Source organism: Acipenser ruthenus, chromosome 7 (genome assembly GCF_902713425.1).
Source record: "Acipenser ruthenus chromosome 7, fAciRut3.2 maternal haplotype, whole genome shotgun sequence".
Taxonomy (NCBI): Eukaryota; Metazoa; Chordata; class Actinopteri; order Acipenseriformes; family Acipenseridae; genus Acipenser; species Acipenser ruthenus.
This window is the reverse complement of record NC_081195.1, coordinates 22,000,078-22,016,774: the sequence shown is the minus strand read 5'-3', so window position 1 is coordinate 22,016,774 and position 16,697 is coordinate 22,000,078. Positions and strand designations below refer to the sequence as shown.

Here is a 16,697-nt window from a genome sequence, read left to right as displayed (position 1 = left end):
GCGTTGTGTGCGTGTGTCTGCATGTGTCTGCATGTGTGTGCGTGTGTGTGTGAAGTGGGAGGGGTATGCAGAGTGTGGTACCTGAAGGTGCAGGTTTGGCCTTGCTGAATTTAGCACCCCTCTTCCTTCAACTTCCTCTCTATACTCTCATGTTTGGGAGGCAGGAGAGGAAAAGGTGTTTGTTGAGAATCTGTGATGCATTTTGTACTGAAGTAGGCTGGCCTGTGTGCTCCCTGACAGAGTGTTTGGCAGACAAACACACAGAGAAAAATGCAGAGTCATATAGAAAAGTACTGGGATGGTGGGAGGGGCTGCCTAAATATCTAGAACACGGCGCACATTAAAATTCAAGGCAACCACCTTCAAAGAAAAATACTGGAAGAGCAAGTATTTAACATTACATTATTTATTTCTTATGTGTTAATGTATTTATTGAATCATTCTTGTCCTTTTACCTTTTTACAATGTTTGCAATTGTCTTTAATTGTTTCTTTTTTTTCGATTACTCAAATTTAGCGGCACCCCCACCGCACCCCTTTACACAGCTGTAGTCGGGAGCCACAGTTAAGAGGCCATGCTGTCTATTTTTCATATTATAATGAGAATGCAAGCGCTGGTGGAATGATGTTTTGGGACAAGTGGGAGCCACCACCATTCTGCCTTATGCCTGTTCTGTGGTATAACTGGGAAGCATGGTATTGCAAGTTTTATTTAGTTTTTGTGGAGCTGCTCTTCAACCCTAGCTGCCTACCACAGATATATGTAACGCAGACTAGATCAGCTGTCTTTATATTAGTAAGCACCAGCGCCATCTAGTGCACAGCTAGTGTACAGCCAGCAGAACTAAAACTTGTTTCCAAAGTGGTGGAAACACTCTGCTGTGCTGTTACTGTGCTTAACTTTTTATATCTGGAGAGAATCAAAGTGTGGCTATACGTTTCCTTGCCGATACTTATTCTGCAATGCTGCTGATGCACGTCTCATCAACGTTTTCATCACACTGACAGCTCTGATTTTTAACTTTGACGCAGCAATGGGGGGATGGATGTTATTTAAGTGCTTGCTTGAACTTGTGGGAACTACTGAACAGAGGGGGCGGGGTTACCACTGCCAGGGGGCGGGGTTAACTGTGAGAGGGGAGGGGTGTGAGCAAAGGGGGAGTGGTTACTATCCCAATGGCTCGTTCTCTTTCCCAGCTGTTTCTTGTGGATGTGTGACTGAGATCTGCCTAGTCGCTCCCTCTCCCTGCAAAAAGAGAGAGAGAGAGAAAAAGCTGAGGGGTTTGAGTGTGCAGCACACAGAGAGATAGAGATAGAGAGAGAGGACAGTGATTTACGGACACAAACACAGAGAGATAGGTAGAGAGATAGAGAGATAGAGCTAGATTGAGAGAGGATCTGAATTTCCCCGAAGTTGGACGAGTTAACCTTTGAAAGATGGCAGAGGGAGGGGAGGGTGAGGAGGAGATCCAGTTTCTCAGGACGGTGAGTATCATCTCGCTCCTCTTCAGGGTTTTGAAATCACTGTACCATCTGTGACCTTGTTGTGAGCCTGGATAAAAATAGTTTCAAGCATCTGACTAAACACTTTAAACTGGGCACTTAAAAGTGTTTTTTTTAATTTTTTTTCATGCAGATACAGGTTGCGAGTTAGTGAGAGTGGAGTTATATATATTAAATACATACTGCTTGGCAATGAGCTTTGTTAGCTATTTGGTAAATTATGCAATGATCGAGTCTGCCTTAGTCTTAAATGTGAGTCTTAAAAATAATAATAATAATAATAATAATAATAATAATAATAATAATGGTATTTATAAACTCTAAATAGTATATTTTTATTTCAGGGTGGTTGTGACAGTCATTGAGTCAGTTGGCCGTTGTTCATTAGTGGGTAGTAATAATAATAATAATAATAATAATAATAATAATGAATAGCAGGTTGTGGTGACCCACACGGTCTATCTCAAGAGTGGTGCTTTGCTTGAACACTTGGTTGAGCTCTTGTGTGATTTTAAACTTCTAGCCTTGGGCATTTGTGGACAGTGTCTCAAACTTTTCAACCAAACCGGGAAAATCTTAATGCATCATTTTTTATTTATTTACCGTGAATATGTAGATAGTAGATATTAGATTTTGGACAACACCCCCCACACCCCCCCCCCCCCCCCCACACCCCCCGAACTCCAGTCTATAAATGACTAGCATTCCTGGACAAGGATTGATTTCTTCAGGGGTCCCCTGCTCGGGGGACAGGGTTGTGCTCCAGTCTTTTAATTTATTTTATTGTTTTATAAGAAACATCTAGAAGGTAGATTTATATAAACTAGAGTGTATTTTTAACTCGGGGATGGGGATGGGGATGGGGCAGTCACTGTGTATGTATGTGAAAACTAGATTCCGTACCAGTAGATGAAAAGTCGCTGTTTTAATAATTCACTACAACTTTTCAGCTTCGGCCCTCTTCTTCAGATAGCATGGATATAGAGATCCTTGGATATACAGCTGTTGGCTGTTTTTCAGTTCTAGCTGTGTGTGTATATAAACAAGAAAAGTAACTGATAAATTTCAAACTCACTATTTTAATAATTAGTTACAATATATACATATACAGTACACCTACTGGAAACTTCCATTGATTTTTATAATATGGTTCTTATCCATTCCTCTATAAATGACTTATAATCTCTGCACGTATGGTATATATTATATCATATAGTATGTATGTTATATTTCAGTTTTAATGTGCATTATATATTATTTTTATGTGGGAGCTGCAGTTTCTTTTTTTAGTTGTCTGCTAAAATTGGCTCAGTGAGGGAAGGAAGGCTCTAGAGAGACACAGAGTGTCCTCAATTCATTTTCCAGCACTTTGCAGTATTCCAGGGGGGGTCATGACTGTGTGTGTGTTGGGGGGGGGGGTATGGTAAAGCATAGGGAAGCATTGTAAAGCACAGAGAGGTCTGGTAAAGCATATGGAAGCATTGTAAAGCACAGAGAGGTCTGGTAAAGCACAGGGAAGCACTGTAAAGCACATAGAGGTCTGGTAAAGCATAGGGAAGCATTGTAAAGCACAGAGAGGTCTGGGAAAGCATAGGGAAGCATTGTAAAGCACAGAGAGGTCTGGTAAAGCATAGGGAAGCATTGTAAAGCACAGAGAGGTCTGGTAAAGCACAGGGAAGCATTGTAAAGCACAGAGAGGTCTGGTAAAGCATAGGGAAGCACTGTAAAGCACAGAGAGGTCTGGTAAAGCATAGGGAAGCATTGTAAAACACAGAGAGGTCTGGTAAAGCATAGGGAAACATTGTAGAGCACAGAGAGGTCTGGTAAAGCATAGGGAAGCATTGTAAAGCACAGAGAGGTCTGGTAAAGCATAGGGAAACATTGTAAAGCACAGAGAGGTCTGGTAAAGCATAGGGAAGCATTGTAAAACACAGAGAGGTCTGGTAAAGCATAGGGAAGCATTGTAAAGCACAGAGAGGTCTGGTAAAGCACAGGGAAGCATTGTAAAGCACAGAGAGGTCTGGTAAATCATAGGGAAGCATTGTAAAGCACAGAGAGGTCTGGTAAAGCATAGGGAAGCATTGTAAAGCACAGAGAGGTATGGTAAAGCATAGGGAAGCATTGTAAAGCACAGAGAGGTATGGTATAGCCTAGGCAAACCAAGTAAAATAAGTAGTTCTCAATACAAGATAAGATACCCACCAAATATTGTAAAAAAGAGTTTCAGTGGACATGCACACTCAGAAAGAAAGCGTCCAGTCAGAGATGGATTATCTGTTTGAACAGATAGAGCGACAATTTAATTTATTCACTTTGTGCCCACAGAGACGGGGGGGGGGGGGGGGGGGGGAGTGTTAAATTACCATGCAAATTTACCATGGTGAGCTGTTGAGCTGCTCAATCTGATTTATTGGATAATTAGGTGTCGATTAGAACTGATTGACCACAGCGTGAAAAGAGTGAAGAAACAGCTGCTTGGGTTTCTCCACAGAGTCTAAAGAACAGCAGCGATCATCACAAACCCGAGCATCTGTTTCTGCACTGCTTTCTCTTTGGAATGGTACAGTAGCTCACACAACACCAGTGACCCTTGCCTTATCGTCGGCACCTGCTTTCTGCGGGGCGCTCAGTCTGAATAATCAGTTTGTGTAGCACGAAAAGGAAGGTAAGAGAAAGGCAGGGGTGGGCAGCCACATCACTGACAGGGAGAGCAGAGTATCTGAAGTATCTGCATCTCTGCACTTTGACAGAATGTGAGAACGACAGGTGCCGCATCCAAAAATAAAGAGATCGCTGGGACGGGGAGCGGTGTGTGAGAGAGATAGCGTGTGTTAGTAAGGGAGGGAGGGGAGCTGCCATTTCATAGTTTGCTGTGAGACACACATGCATATACAGCAGCACGGCCCAACCCTTATAAATGGTTACCACTCTATTTTTACACTGTATTTTTTGCAGTTTTACCATTCTTTTTCCATGGTTCTACTATGGACTTACCATAGTTTACCCTGGTCTGTCTTGTTTGGTAATATGCTTTACCACGCCTCTCTGCTTTATAATGCTTGCCTATGCTTTACCATACCTCTGTGTGCTTTACAATGCTTCCCTATGCTTTACCAGACCTCTCTGTGCTTTACAATGCTTCCCTATGCTTTACCAGACCTCTCTGTGCTTTACAATGCTTCCCTATGCGTTACCAGACCTCTCTGTGCTTTACAATGCTTCCCTATGCTATACCAGACCTCTCTGTGCTTTACAATGCTTCCCTATGCTTTACCAGACCTCTCTGTGCTTTACAATGCTTCCCTGTGCTTTACCAGACCTCTCTGTGCTTTACAATGCTTCCCTATGCTTTACCAGACCTCTCTGTGCTTTACAATGCTTCCCTATGCTTTACCACACCTCTCTGTGCTTTACAATGCTTCCCTATGCTTTACCATGCTTTCACTGTTCTTTATTACACTTTGCTGTGCTTTTACTGTGAGAACCTTTTCTAAGGGAGGACTTGTTAGCTTTGGTCAGCTGGTTTAAATCTTTATTTATTTATTTGTTTTGCGTGGTCAATGATTATATGTTTTCTTAAGCAGCTGTTTTTTTAATTTCTACTAAGACTGCTCCAGATTGCCAGCTCATCCTCTGCTTAGTCATTCAGTAGAGATTGCCTTTAAAGGAGGGATACAGCAGCTGCAGCTTTAACCCTCTAAAAGTTAGCAAAATATAGCATAATAAATCATAGGCAAAGTATGGTAAAGCACAGAGAGGTGTGGTAAAGCATAGGGAAGCATTGTAAAGCACAGAGAGGTCTGGTAAAGCATAGGGAAGCATTGTAAAGCACAGAGAGGTCTGGTAAAGCATAGGGAAGCATTGTAAAGCACAGAGAGGTCTGGTAAAGCATAGGGAAGCATTGTAAAACACAGAGAGGTCTGGTGAAGCATAGGGAAGCATTGTAAAGCACAGAGAGGTCTGGTAAAGCATAGGGAAGCATTGTAAAGCACAGAGAGGTCTGGTAAAGCATAGGGAAGCATTGTAAAGCACAGAGAGGTCTGGTAAAGCATAGGGAAGCATTGTAAAGCAGAGAGGCGTGGTAAAGCATATTACCAAACAAGACAGACCAGGGTAAACTATGGTAAGTCCATAGTAGAACCATGGAAAAAGAATGGTAAAACTGCAAAAAATACAGTGTAAAAATTGAAAGAGTTGAAAGGTCACGATGCTTTTTGTCAAGACCAGGAAGCAAAAAACAAAACAAAACAAACAGGGCAAAACAACCCTGACATTGATGTCATGAAGGCAGAAACACGTTATCCCCAACTATTAAACACTCTGCAGCACTGAATTTACAAAATACTAAAATAAACTTCACAATTGAATGGCAAACGTTTCCGCTAGAAGTCTTTCTCAGTGTCTTCAGTGTAAATTCAATGGCAAACGTTTCCACTAGAAGATTCTCTCGGCGTCTTCAGTGTAAATTCAATGGCAAACGTTTCCACTAGAAGTCTTTCTCAGAGTCTTCAGTGTAAATTCAATGGCAAACGTTTCCACTAGAAGTCTCTCTGTGTCTTCATTGTAAATTCAATGGCAAAAGTTTCCACTAGAAGTCTCTCTCAGTCTTCAGTGTAAATTCAATGGCAAACGTTTCCACTAGAAGTCTCTCTGTGTCTTCATTGTAAATTCAATGGCAAACGTTTCCACTAGAAGTCTTTCACAGCGTCTTCAGTGTAAATTCAATGACAAACGTTTCCACTAGAAGTCTCTCTGTGTCTTCATTGTAAATTCAATGGCAAATGTTTCCACTAGAAGTCTCTCTGTGTCTTCATTGTAAATTCAATGGCAAACGTTTCCACTAGAAGTCTTTCTCAGCGTCTTCAGTGTAAATTCAATGGCAAACGTTTCCACTAGAAGTCTCTCTCAACGTCTTCAGTGTAAATTCAATGGCAAACGTTTCCACTAGAAGTCTTTCTCAGGGTCTTCAGTGTAAATTCAATGGCAAACGTTTCCACTAGAAGTCTCTCTCAACGTCTTCAGTGTAAATTCAATGGCAAACGTTTCCACTAGAAGTCTTTCTCAGGGTCTTCAGTGTAAATTCAATGGCAAACGTTTCCACTAGAAGTCTCTCTCAGAGTCTTCGGAACGTCAAAACGTTTGTAGTTGAATTTATTACATTCTTTTAGTGTTTCTATTGAAGACACTGAGAAAGTCGTATCATTTGTAATTACATTTATTTAGTTTCAAACAAATTCGAACAAATCCTAAAAATCATAGGAATGTAAGTGGTGGGTGGTAAATAAATATGTCGATGACATTTTGTAGCTAGCTAACTATTCTTTAATTGCGACTGTCTCCGATTTTGTTTTTCTACTCTGGTTCCAATGTAGCCCTTTGCTTTCTGTCCTGTGCCCTTTCTTGCTCTGGGAAATGATGGCATTTAAAATCAAAGTGTACGCTCCGGGGAGCGCTGGCATTTAAACCCAAAAGTGTGCTAAAGAGAAAGATGTCACTGAACAGCACAGCTGTGTTAGCGATACAGTCTTGTTTCTGTGTTGTTGTTGTTGTTTTTCCTTAAATAATAGATTTTGTAATGTTCAGTGTGCAGTTCTAGAAAATACTTCTATACAGCTATGGGCTGAAGTTTTGCAACACCTGCAGTTTTAGGATTGAGACGTACTTGAAGCAAAAAGAATACTTAACTTAATTTTGATCTTTTATTTAACATCGTGTAATCAAAGAAACTACAAAATGATATTGCAAAGGTCTACCGGAAGTCATAACAGTAGTACAGCATTTCATGTTAGATTTTGAAATGTCACATTTTTCAATTTGTCAGTTTTTCGTTAAGTATCTGGGAAAACTCCAAAGCGCTGTGTAATTCAACATGTTAACGTAACGTTAAGGTTTCATTCAACTTTATGAAACAAAATGTATTAATTCTCTAGGGTGATGCAAGACTTTTTGGCCAGAGCTGTACACACACAATCATGATTAAGTTACTCAGAAAGAGTCCTGTAGTTTTAGAAAGTTTTCTCCATTTCTTTCTGAACTAAACAGGCTTCCACCCAGGACTAACATGCAGCAGCAGGGAGGCATAGATACCATATGCAAGAGATCTGAGCTCAGCTTTAGGGAAACAGTTATAATATACAGATAACACTGTACAAGAAACATGTAGCTCACACTTTCAACATGAGGGCTTGACGATGTTTCGGAATTATGTTGTACAATATTTTGTATAGTGGTTAAGATGCTCGCTGGAGTTGGCCACGGTCGCAGTTTCTCACCCAGCCTCTGCCCAGTTGCATTACCGCATTAGGCATTTAAAAATAAAGATTATAAAAGCACAACGGAGATGACGCCTCGGCAGTTTAAAACAAACAAGAAAATAGCAGTTTCTATAACAATACAATACAATACAAATGTATTTATATATAGCGCCCTCCCTTCATCCCAGAGCGCTGTACAAAGTTAAAAACACAACAAGAGAGCTCATGTATACAATACACTCCACCTACAACCAATTATAAAAAAGCACATTCAAAAAAGTATGTTTTCAATTTAGACTTCAAATAATGAAGTCTTTGAACCTGCCTAAGGGTAACCAGAATAGAGTTCCACAAACAAGGAGCTCAACAGCACCCTTTATGTAAATAAGTTAAGTTGATGATGTAGTAATACTAAAACGCAGTCATCCGTACCTATTAAACATGCAGCAGTGCTGAATTTAGACACACTGGAACAAACTCAACAAATTCAACGGCAAACGGTCTTTTTCAATGTCTTCGAAACGTTCGTCATTGAATTTATCAAGCTTCTTTTAACACTTCCAGGAAGAAACTACTGCAGCTGCTGAGAGAGCACATTCCCAGTTTAAATTTAGATGCTTGGGCTGAAAACCAATCTGCACCCCTCTCCTTCCTCCCCCTCCCTCCTGCCTCTCAACCCAGCCCAATCGTTACACTCCCTCTAGGGGGAAGATCAGGAGTGGGGAAGATCAGGAGTGGGGAAGATCAGGAGTGGGCAACACAGCAGTCTAATGCATTCCTGGTTTCACAATGAGTTTAATCAGACACACCTGAGCTTGTTACCTAGACACACTGGGGGCTGATCAAGCTGTCAGTAAAACCTGGAATGGGTGACACTGCTGTGCAATAGGAGTCTGATTCCCATCGCTGGTGTTGCTATTGAGAAGGCGCAGTATTGTAATCGCTGAAGTCACTGTTGTGCATTGTTTCATGTCTGTCATTCCTTGTGTTTCTAAGCTGTGGGTCTTTAGTCCATGCAGCATGTCACTGTAACACTACAGCAGCTGCTCAATGACACCACTGTTGATACAACTTTGCATAGTCACTTTGCAGTTTTCTAAAACTTTTTCCATGGCTATACTATGCTTTACCAGAGCTCTCTGTGCTTTACAATGCTTCCCTATGCTTTACCAGACCTCTCTGTGCTTTACAATGCTTCTCTATGCTTTACCATACCTCTCTGTGCTTTACAATGCTTCCCTATGCTTTACCAGACCTCTCTGTGCTTTGATGCACTACCCTGTGCTTTTACTATGGGACACTTTTATAAGGGTTAGCCACATAGGAGAGCCATGGTGAGAGAGACAGACAGACATACAGCAACAGCTGTGAATGCTCCTGACCCGTCATCTTTGAGTATTTACTCCACAGCTCTGGCTAAAGGTTTTGCATCACCCTGTAGAATGAACTCGTTTTGCTTCAAAGTCGAATGAAACCTGCTGAATAATGTGATGTTAACATACTGAATTGCACACCACTTTGTAGTTTTCCATATACTTCATGAAAAACTGACAAAAATGGAATAATGTGACATTTCAAAATCTAACATGAAATACTGTACTACTATTATGGCTTCCAGTAGACTTGCGATATCATGTTGTAGTTTCTTTGATTACATGATTAAATAAAATATCTAAATTATGTTTATATATATATATATATATATATATATATATATATATTTAAATGATGTCTCAATCCTGCAGTTCTAGGTGATGCTAAACGTTTGTCTGGAGCTGTAGATCCTGTATTATGTCTTGAGGATTCTTCATTGTTTCCTTCCTGTGTCGTTGCCAGGGTGACGAGGTGGTGCTTCAATGCACAGCATCTGTCCTGAAGGAGCAGATCAAGCTGTGCCTCACCGCTGAAGGATTCGGAAACCGACTGTGCTTCCTGGAACCCACGTCCAACGCTCAGGTAAAGGGGGCGGAGCGGGGCATGGGGGCTGTGCTTTATTATTATTATTATTATTATTTATTTATATGGCAGAGGCCTTTATCCAAGGCGACTTACAGGGGAGTACAGGGTTACAATGCAAAAACAATACAGTGTAGTTTACAGTAAGTGCAAATAATACTATTAAAATACAATCTGCTTTTCTGTTTTCCAGAATGTTCCTCCGGACTTGGCGATCTGTTCCTTTTTCCTGGAGCAGTCGCTGTCTGTGCGAGCCCTGCAGGAAATGCTGGCGAATACCGTGGAAATGGGCAATGAGGTGGGGAGAGGGGAGAAGGGAAAGGGGTTGGGGAGAGAGGGGAGGGGGAGAACGGAGAAAGAGAGGAGAAGATGAGAGAAGAGGGGACATGGGGGAGATGGGGGAGAATGAGATGATAGATGAGAGAAGGAGGAAAAGAGTGAAGGGAGATGGGGTACAGGGGAGTAGCGAAAATAGGAGGGGGAAAGATGATATTGAACAGGATGAAATAAGTTCTTCTATCATGCTAAGTTTTGCAAGCCTGTTTTTATTATTATTATTTATTTCTTAGCAGATGCCCTTATCCAGGGCGACTTACAGTCGTAAACAAATACATTTCAAGAATCACAGTACAAGTAATAATACTTGGAGCTTCAAGAGAGGAGGAAAGGAGGGACTGTGAGGGGTAGGGAGCTTCTCTGGTGCAAGAATAATGGCTGCTATTTCGGATTTTCATTTTGCTCAAACAGTTAGCATTTGCAGCACTCCAGCAGCTGGTCATTGTGACGTCACCAGTGACATCACTGGCCAGTGTTCCTTCTCCTCTTCCCTTTGATGTGTGGGTAGTTTCCTTTGTCTCACAACATGCCAGCTGCCTCCTCACCTGTTTGCAAGAGAGGAGAGAGCAAGACCTGTCAATAAATCGGCTTACTATCAGCAGAATACCTCCCCCTCTCGGAGACTTACAGAGGTAAACTCTTTCATACCCGCTCATGAATAAAGAGGTGTGTTGGTACTCAAACTCGTTGCTGAACCCGTGCATTTAAGAAGTATTTATCGGCAGGTATTAAATAAATCCATTTGTTAAAAGCTGAGTGGAAGCTTCTCCTGCACCTGGATTAATGCCCACAAGTCTCTCAAAAGTCTCTCGGAGGGGCGGGGGCTAGGAGCTCCCCCATTTTGCTAAGTGAGTGATTTATGTTGGATTCACAACAGAGACACACGCACCCGCGCAAGGCCACTCTCAGCCAATCACAGAGCCAGATTTCAGTTGCCTGCTGACACAAATGCTGTACACATTGACGATACACAGAGCCAGGGTCAGTAACTGTTTTTCAATTCCGATTCCTTTTTAAGCATTCGAAGGAACTGGAATTGGGATTTTAGACATCATCAAGCTCATTTTAACAGAACGCTGCCACTGTTGCAATTGTGATCAGCGATGTGTTGGAATTGATTCAGAGGGAATTGGAATTGGAATTTGGAACTGATTTTAAAATGGAATTGGAATTGTCAAACAGGAATTCACCCGACCCTGCCTGTACGCATATCCTTTCTTACAAGCCGTGTCACGTGAATCCAGCACTTGCTGCTGTTGTCAGTCTGTAGATTTTTGCAGAGTTCTCTAATTTAACCCTGTGTTGCCTCTCATTTCTCTCCCGCTCCCCCCCCCCCCCCCCCCACGCTAGACGCTCGATTTGGACAAATGGGTACGTCATTGCTGTTGCATTTTTCTGCCGTGTCCCCCTTCAACCAATCCCACCCCAACCTGAACCTCTATCCTCAAATACCTAAAACACGGCCCTCTTTCTCATTCCTCTTCCCCCTCCAAAAAAACCCAATTCCTTAAATTTCCAAATATCCTTTTCCTTCTCATTACTGCCTTTCATCCCTTACCCCAGTTGAGTGACTTCCTATCTTTTCTCGTACATTTCTTTATCTGTTCCCCACGTTCCCCTGCATGGTCCTTCTACTCATTCTCAGTCGAAGCATACACCCCCCCCCCTTACCCCCCCTTACCCCCTTATATCGCCCCACCCCATCGCATCCCACCCCATCCACCCCACCCCATCCCCACCCCAACCCATCCCCAATCCCACCCCACCCCATCTCATCCCATCCCCATCCCACCCCACCACCAATCCCGTCCCACCCCATCCCCATCCCACCCCATTCCCACCCAATCCCACCCCACCCCACCCCATTCCAATCCCACCCCACCCCAATCCCACCCCACCCCATCCCACCCCATCCCCATCCCATCCCATCCCACCCTACCCTTGGGGGACAGTGTGTCATACGATATTTGCAGCCTTTTCACTACCCACTCATCCGGAGTCTGCTGCATTGTGTTAAAGAGGTTTGGTACCTACTAATGGGGTTTCTCACTAGCGAGGTATGTTTCTGTTAAACAATGTGTGTATATATATATATACACTACCGGTCAAAAGTTTTAGAACACCTCCATTTTTCCAGTTTTTATTGAAATTTACGCAGTTTAATGTCTCAATGTACTCTGAAATTAAAGCATAGAACAAATAAACAATTGGAGATAAAAAAATAAATCATGGAATCGTTTTGTTTAACAAAATTTAATCTAAATTTTTGACTCATCAAAGTAGCCACCTTTTGCAGATATAACAGCCGAACACACTCGTGGTATTCTTTCTACAATGGAAATCAAATATTGTTCGGAAAGTTCTTCCCAACACTGTTGCAGAAGTTCCCACAAATGTGTTGCACTTGTAGGTTGCTTTGCTTTCACCCTTCTGTCCAGTTCATCCCAAACCAGCTCGATGGGGTTTAAGTCTGGAGACTGTGCTGGCCATTCCATGATTTGAAGCCTACCGTCTTGTTCTTTTCTTCTAAGGTAGTTCTGACATAGCCTGGAGGTATGTTTTGGGTCATTATCTTGCTGTAGGATGAACCCCTGACCAACTAGGCGTATACCAGAGGGTATTGCATGGCGCTGCAAAATGCTGTGGTAGCAGTTTTGTTTCAGAGTGCCACTCACACTATGCAAGTCGCCGACTCTGGATCCAGCAAAAGAGCCCCAGACCATCACGCTTCCTCCTCCATGATTGACAGTTGGTGTCACACACCGAGGAACCATCCTTTCGCCTACTCGACGGTGTACAAAAACCCTGCGTGATGAACCGAAGATTTCAAATTTTGATTCATCGGTCCATAAGACCTTCTTCCAGTCTTCAGTAGTCCACTGGCGGTGCTTCATGGCCCAGGCAAGCCTCTTTTTCTTATTTTGCCATCTTAGCAATGGCTTTCTTACTGCCACTCGACCTGTCAAACCTGCAGCTCGAAGTCTTCTCTTCACAGTTGAAACTGAGACTTGCTTACTTCGACCAGTGTTCAGCTATGCTTGAAGCTGTTGTCCTGTGAGCCCCCTATCACGCAAGCTGTTGACTCTCAGAAACTTGTCTTCTGATTCTGTTGTGGCTTTGGGTGGCTCTTCCTGTCTGAGTTTCCTCCAGTTTCCAAGTGCCTTTTAATGGTGTAGGAAACTGTACTCACTGACACCTTGGCTTTCTTTGCAATTTCTCTAAAGGAAAGACCTACACTTTTAAGGGTTATAATGGTCTGTCTGTCTTCCTTTGTTAATTGCCTTTTTCTCACCATTATGAGAGCAATATACTACTTCCTGCAGTACAATACTGTCCAAATAATGCTTAAGAGGGTGTAGTAACACAGTCTGTTCCAACACTGCTTTTATACAGACAGAGGGTTTGTAAGTAATCAACAAAAGTTGGGACACCTGTAGGAATTGTTAGCATCAACTTTCAAGGCTTAATTTACTTCCATTGCTGCAGAACAGCTGTAAGTTGTTAACCCATTACTTGTTCCCTGAAAAAGGCCTTTTTGAATAACTCTGAAATGTACATTATTTTTCAGTTTTTGGTAACCTAAACTTTTTTTTTTAACCTCTGGCAGTTTACCGCTTTCCTTTGTACCATTTCAGGTTATTCACTGGACTTGAACTGCTTAAATTTCAATAAAAACTGGAAAAATGGGGGTGTTCTAAAACTTTTGACCGGTAGTGTATATATTATATATTATATACCTATTCAAACATGGCAAACCAGTAGCATCTCACAACTGTACATGTGTTACACTGACGTCAGTATTGTTAAGTATTGAGATCCATTACAGCTGTAAGCTCGGCAAGATAATAAACTCTAATATCTGCACATGATCTGAAAAGAAAACAAAAAAACCTTAGAAATGTAATAAACCCTGTTGCCTGTCCTGGTGATTGCTTGCTTGGACTGAACTCACCCACGTAGAAATTAATATAATAATACATTTAAAATAATAATTGATAATAATCATAATAAGTTTAATGTTAATAATAATAATACTATTCAAATCATGGGATCTTGTGTCAAGGTAAGCCATTTTACATTCAGAAGATTATATATAGAGATTATTTCTAGAAATAAAAATGCTGAGAGAGAGAGAGAGAGAGAGAGAGAGTTTGTTTATATATATATATGTGTGTGTATATATATATATATATATATATATATATATATATATATATATATATATATATATATATATATATTCATGTGACGTAATTTCCATCTGTCACAAGACATCTATCTATCTGTCTGTCTGTGTCTGTCTGTCTGTTACAGGTACATTGCGGATGTATTTCACATTTGAATACCTTATATTTTCTAGATATCTTCCATTGTATTTTCCCGGCTGGCCGCAGTTTCACAATAAGTCCAAGTGGGGTCACCACAGCGACATCAGCTGTGTTGTTGGAGTCTGTATCCGAATTGTAAAAGCTTTATCCATTACAAATAAAGGTTTTTCATCTCGCAAAAGGTCTTGTTTTAACAGCGGTGGGTGGGGTGCAGTCCTGCATGGAAGTGACTTGTGTCTCTCTTGTGGGATTGGTGTGGAAGCTGACTGTCTCTCTCTTCCTCTCCCCTGGTCCCAGTCATCACAGGGAGGAGGTCACCGAACTCTGCTGTACGGACACGCTATCCTGCTCCGACACTACCACAGCAGCATGGTGAGCAGCACGCTGCTTTAGTACTGAGCTCAATGTGTGTACAGTGCGGCTCATTCTGCAGAGAGGCTGAAATCAATGACAACAGTTTCTCAGGAGATCGAAGCTGACGTTGAAGACGCTGAGAGAGACTTCTAGTGGAAACGTCTGGCATTGAATTTATGAAGTCTCTTTTAGGGTTTCTATTGAAGACACTGATAAAGACTTCTAGTAGAACTGTTTTTAATTGAATTTATTTAGTTTCTTTTCATGTTTCTATTGAAGACAAACACATGTGATGGTCCAGATTGAGTCCTTGTAAAATGCATAGTAAGATCAAATGGTCATTTAATGACTGACTATTTTGTTAAAAAACTAAACTGAAATGAGACGGGGAGAGTATGCACTGGTATTCATACCAGCTGTAAAACGCATGTATTCTCCATTCAAGAGCCACTCTGGTGAGCTGTGCTGTTCTGCTTTTGTTCTTGTATCACAGTACAAATGATACAGTCCATTAGCATGATACGATACAGCATGTAAAGACAGTATCCCGATTCGCTGATACGCATTGAAACGTTACACCCCTAATTCACAGCGCAGTGACTCAGAATCGGCACGTATCTTGGCTGTTGTTGCAGTGTTTCTAATGCATTTCTCCCTCTGTTTTTCTCCCCTCCTCTCTGTCTCGTTTCAGTACCTAAGCTGCCTGACCACCTCGCGCTCGCTCACGGATAAACTGGCCTTCGACGTCGGACTGCAAGAAGATGCTACGGGTACGTCCGAGCAGGGGTCAGGGGTCAGGGGTCAGGGGTCAGTGGTCACGGCTCAGCCTGGCTTGTCACTGTTCCGGACACTTGAATGCATAGCAAAAGATATCGTAGAGTATTGACACCATCTGTATTTCTTCCATAAGTTAATACACTGCATGTAACCCCCCTTGGTGAAGTCTGCTGGTGGATTACTTTTTTTATGATCAATTACTTTTTTATTAGTTTTGGGGTGGAAAGCCCATTTGAAAATAAGCTTGGGAGGGGCGCTGGGTGGAATGCTACCTCTACGCTTGAAATTAATGTAAGTATGACCCCGTCCCGTCCCGTCCCGTCCTGCTCTAGGTGAAGCCTGCTGGTGGACGATCCACCCTGCGTCCAAGCAGAGGTCAGAAGGTGAGAAGGTCAGGGTCGGTGATGACCTCATTCTTGTCAGTGTGTCTTCTGAGAGATACTTGGTAAGTACAGCCCTGTCCATCCATTCCACGTTTTAATAAAACACATGTTCCCAGGGTTAGACACTCTCACCAGCCCTGCTGCTGCTACTGCTGCTGCTGCACCCAGTCCTGGGGTTCAGAGCTCCCCTCAATGAAGTCTATTATTATTAATATTGAAATGATCAGGAGCCAGGAGTTTGAGCAGGGTTACAAACTCACACTAGCCCTGCTGCTGCTGCTGCTGCTGCACCCAGTCCTGGGGTTCAGAGCTCCCCTCAATGAAGTCTATTATTATTATTAATATTGAAATGATCAGGAGCCAGGAGTTTGAGCAGGGTTAGAAACTCACACTAGCCCTGCTGCTGCTGCTGCTGCACCCAGTCCTGGGGTTCAGAACTCCCCTCAATGAAGTCTATTATTATTAATATTGAAATGATCAGGAGCCAGGAGTTTGAGCAGGGTTAGAAGCTCACACTAGCCCTGCTGCTGCTGCTGCTGCTGCACCCAGTCCTGGGGTTCAGAGCTCCCCTCAATGAAGTCTATTATTATTAATATTGAAATGATCAGGAGCCAGGAGTTTGAGCAGGCTTACAAACTCACACTAGCCCTGCTGCTGCTGCTGCTGCTGCACCCAGTCCTGGGGTTCAGAACTCCCCTCAGTGAAGTCTATTATTATTAATATTGAAATGATCAGGAGCCAGGAGTTTGAGCAGGGTTACAAACTCACACTAGCCCTGCTGCTGCTGCTGCTGCTGCACCCAGTCCT

The 16,697-nt window shown here is 42.3% G+C and overlaps 1 protein-coding gene across 1 annotated transcript in view; it reads left to right on the top strand.

Annotated features, from left to right (window-relative positions):
* Positions 1-1,190: 1,190 nt before the first annotated feature.
* The window catches only part of LOC117415496 (ryanodine receptor 1-like), a gene marked incomplete in the record, with an annotated part of 96,898 nt that continues 81,391 nt past the window's right edge, over positions 1,191-16,697 (top strand). The window contains 7 exon segments of the mRNA XM_059026618.1: positions 1,191-1,484; positions 9,593-9,712; positions 9,906-10,010; positions 11,399-11,419; positions 14,674-14,748; positions 15,422-15,500; positions 15,840-15,952. Of these exon segments, the coding sequence (XP_058882601.1) occupies positions 1,437-1,484; positions 9,593-9,712; positions 9,906-10,010; positions 11,399-11,419; positions 14,674-14,748; positions 15,422-15,500; positions 15,840-15,952 (561 nt within the window).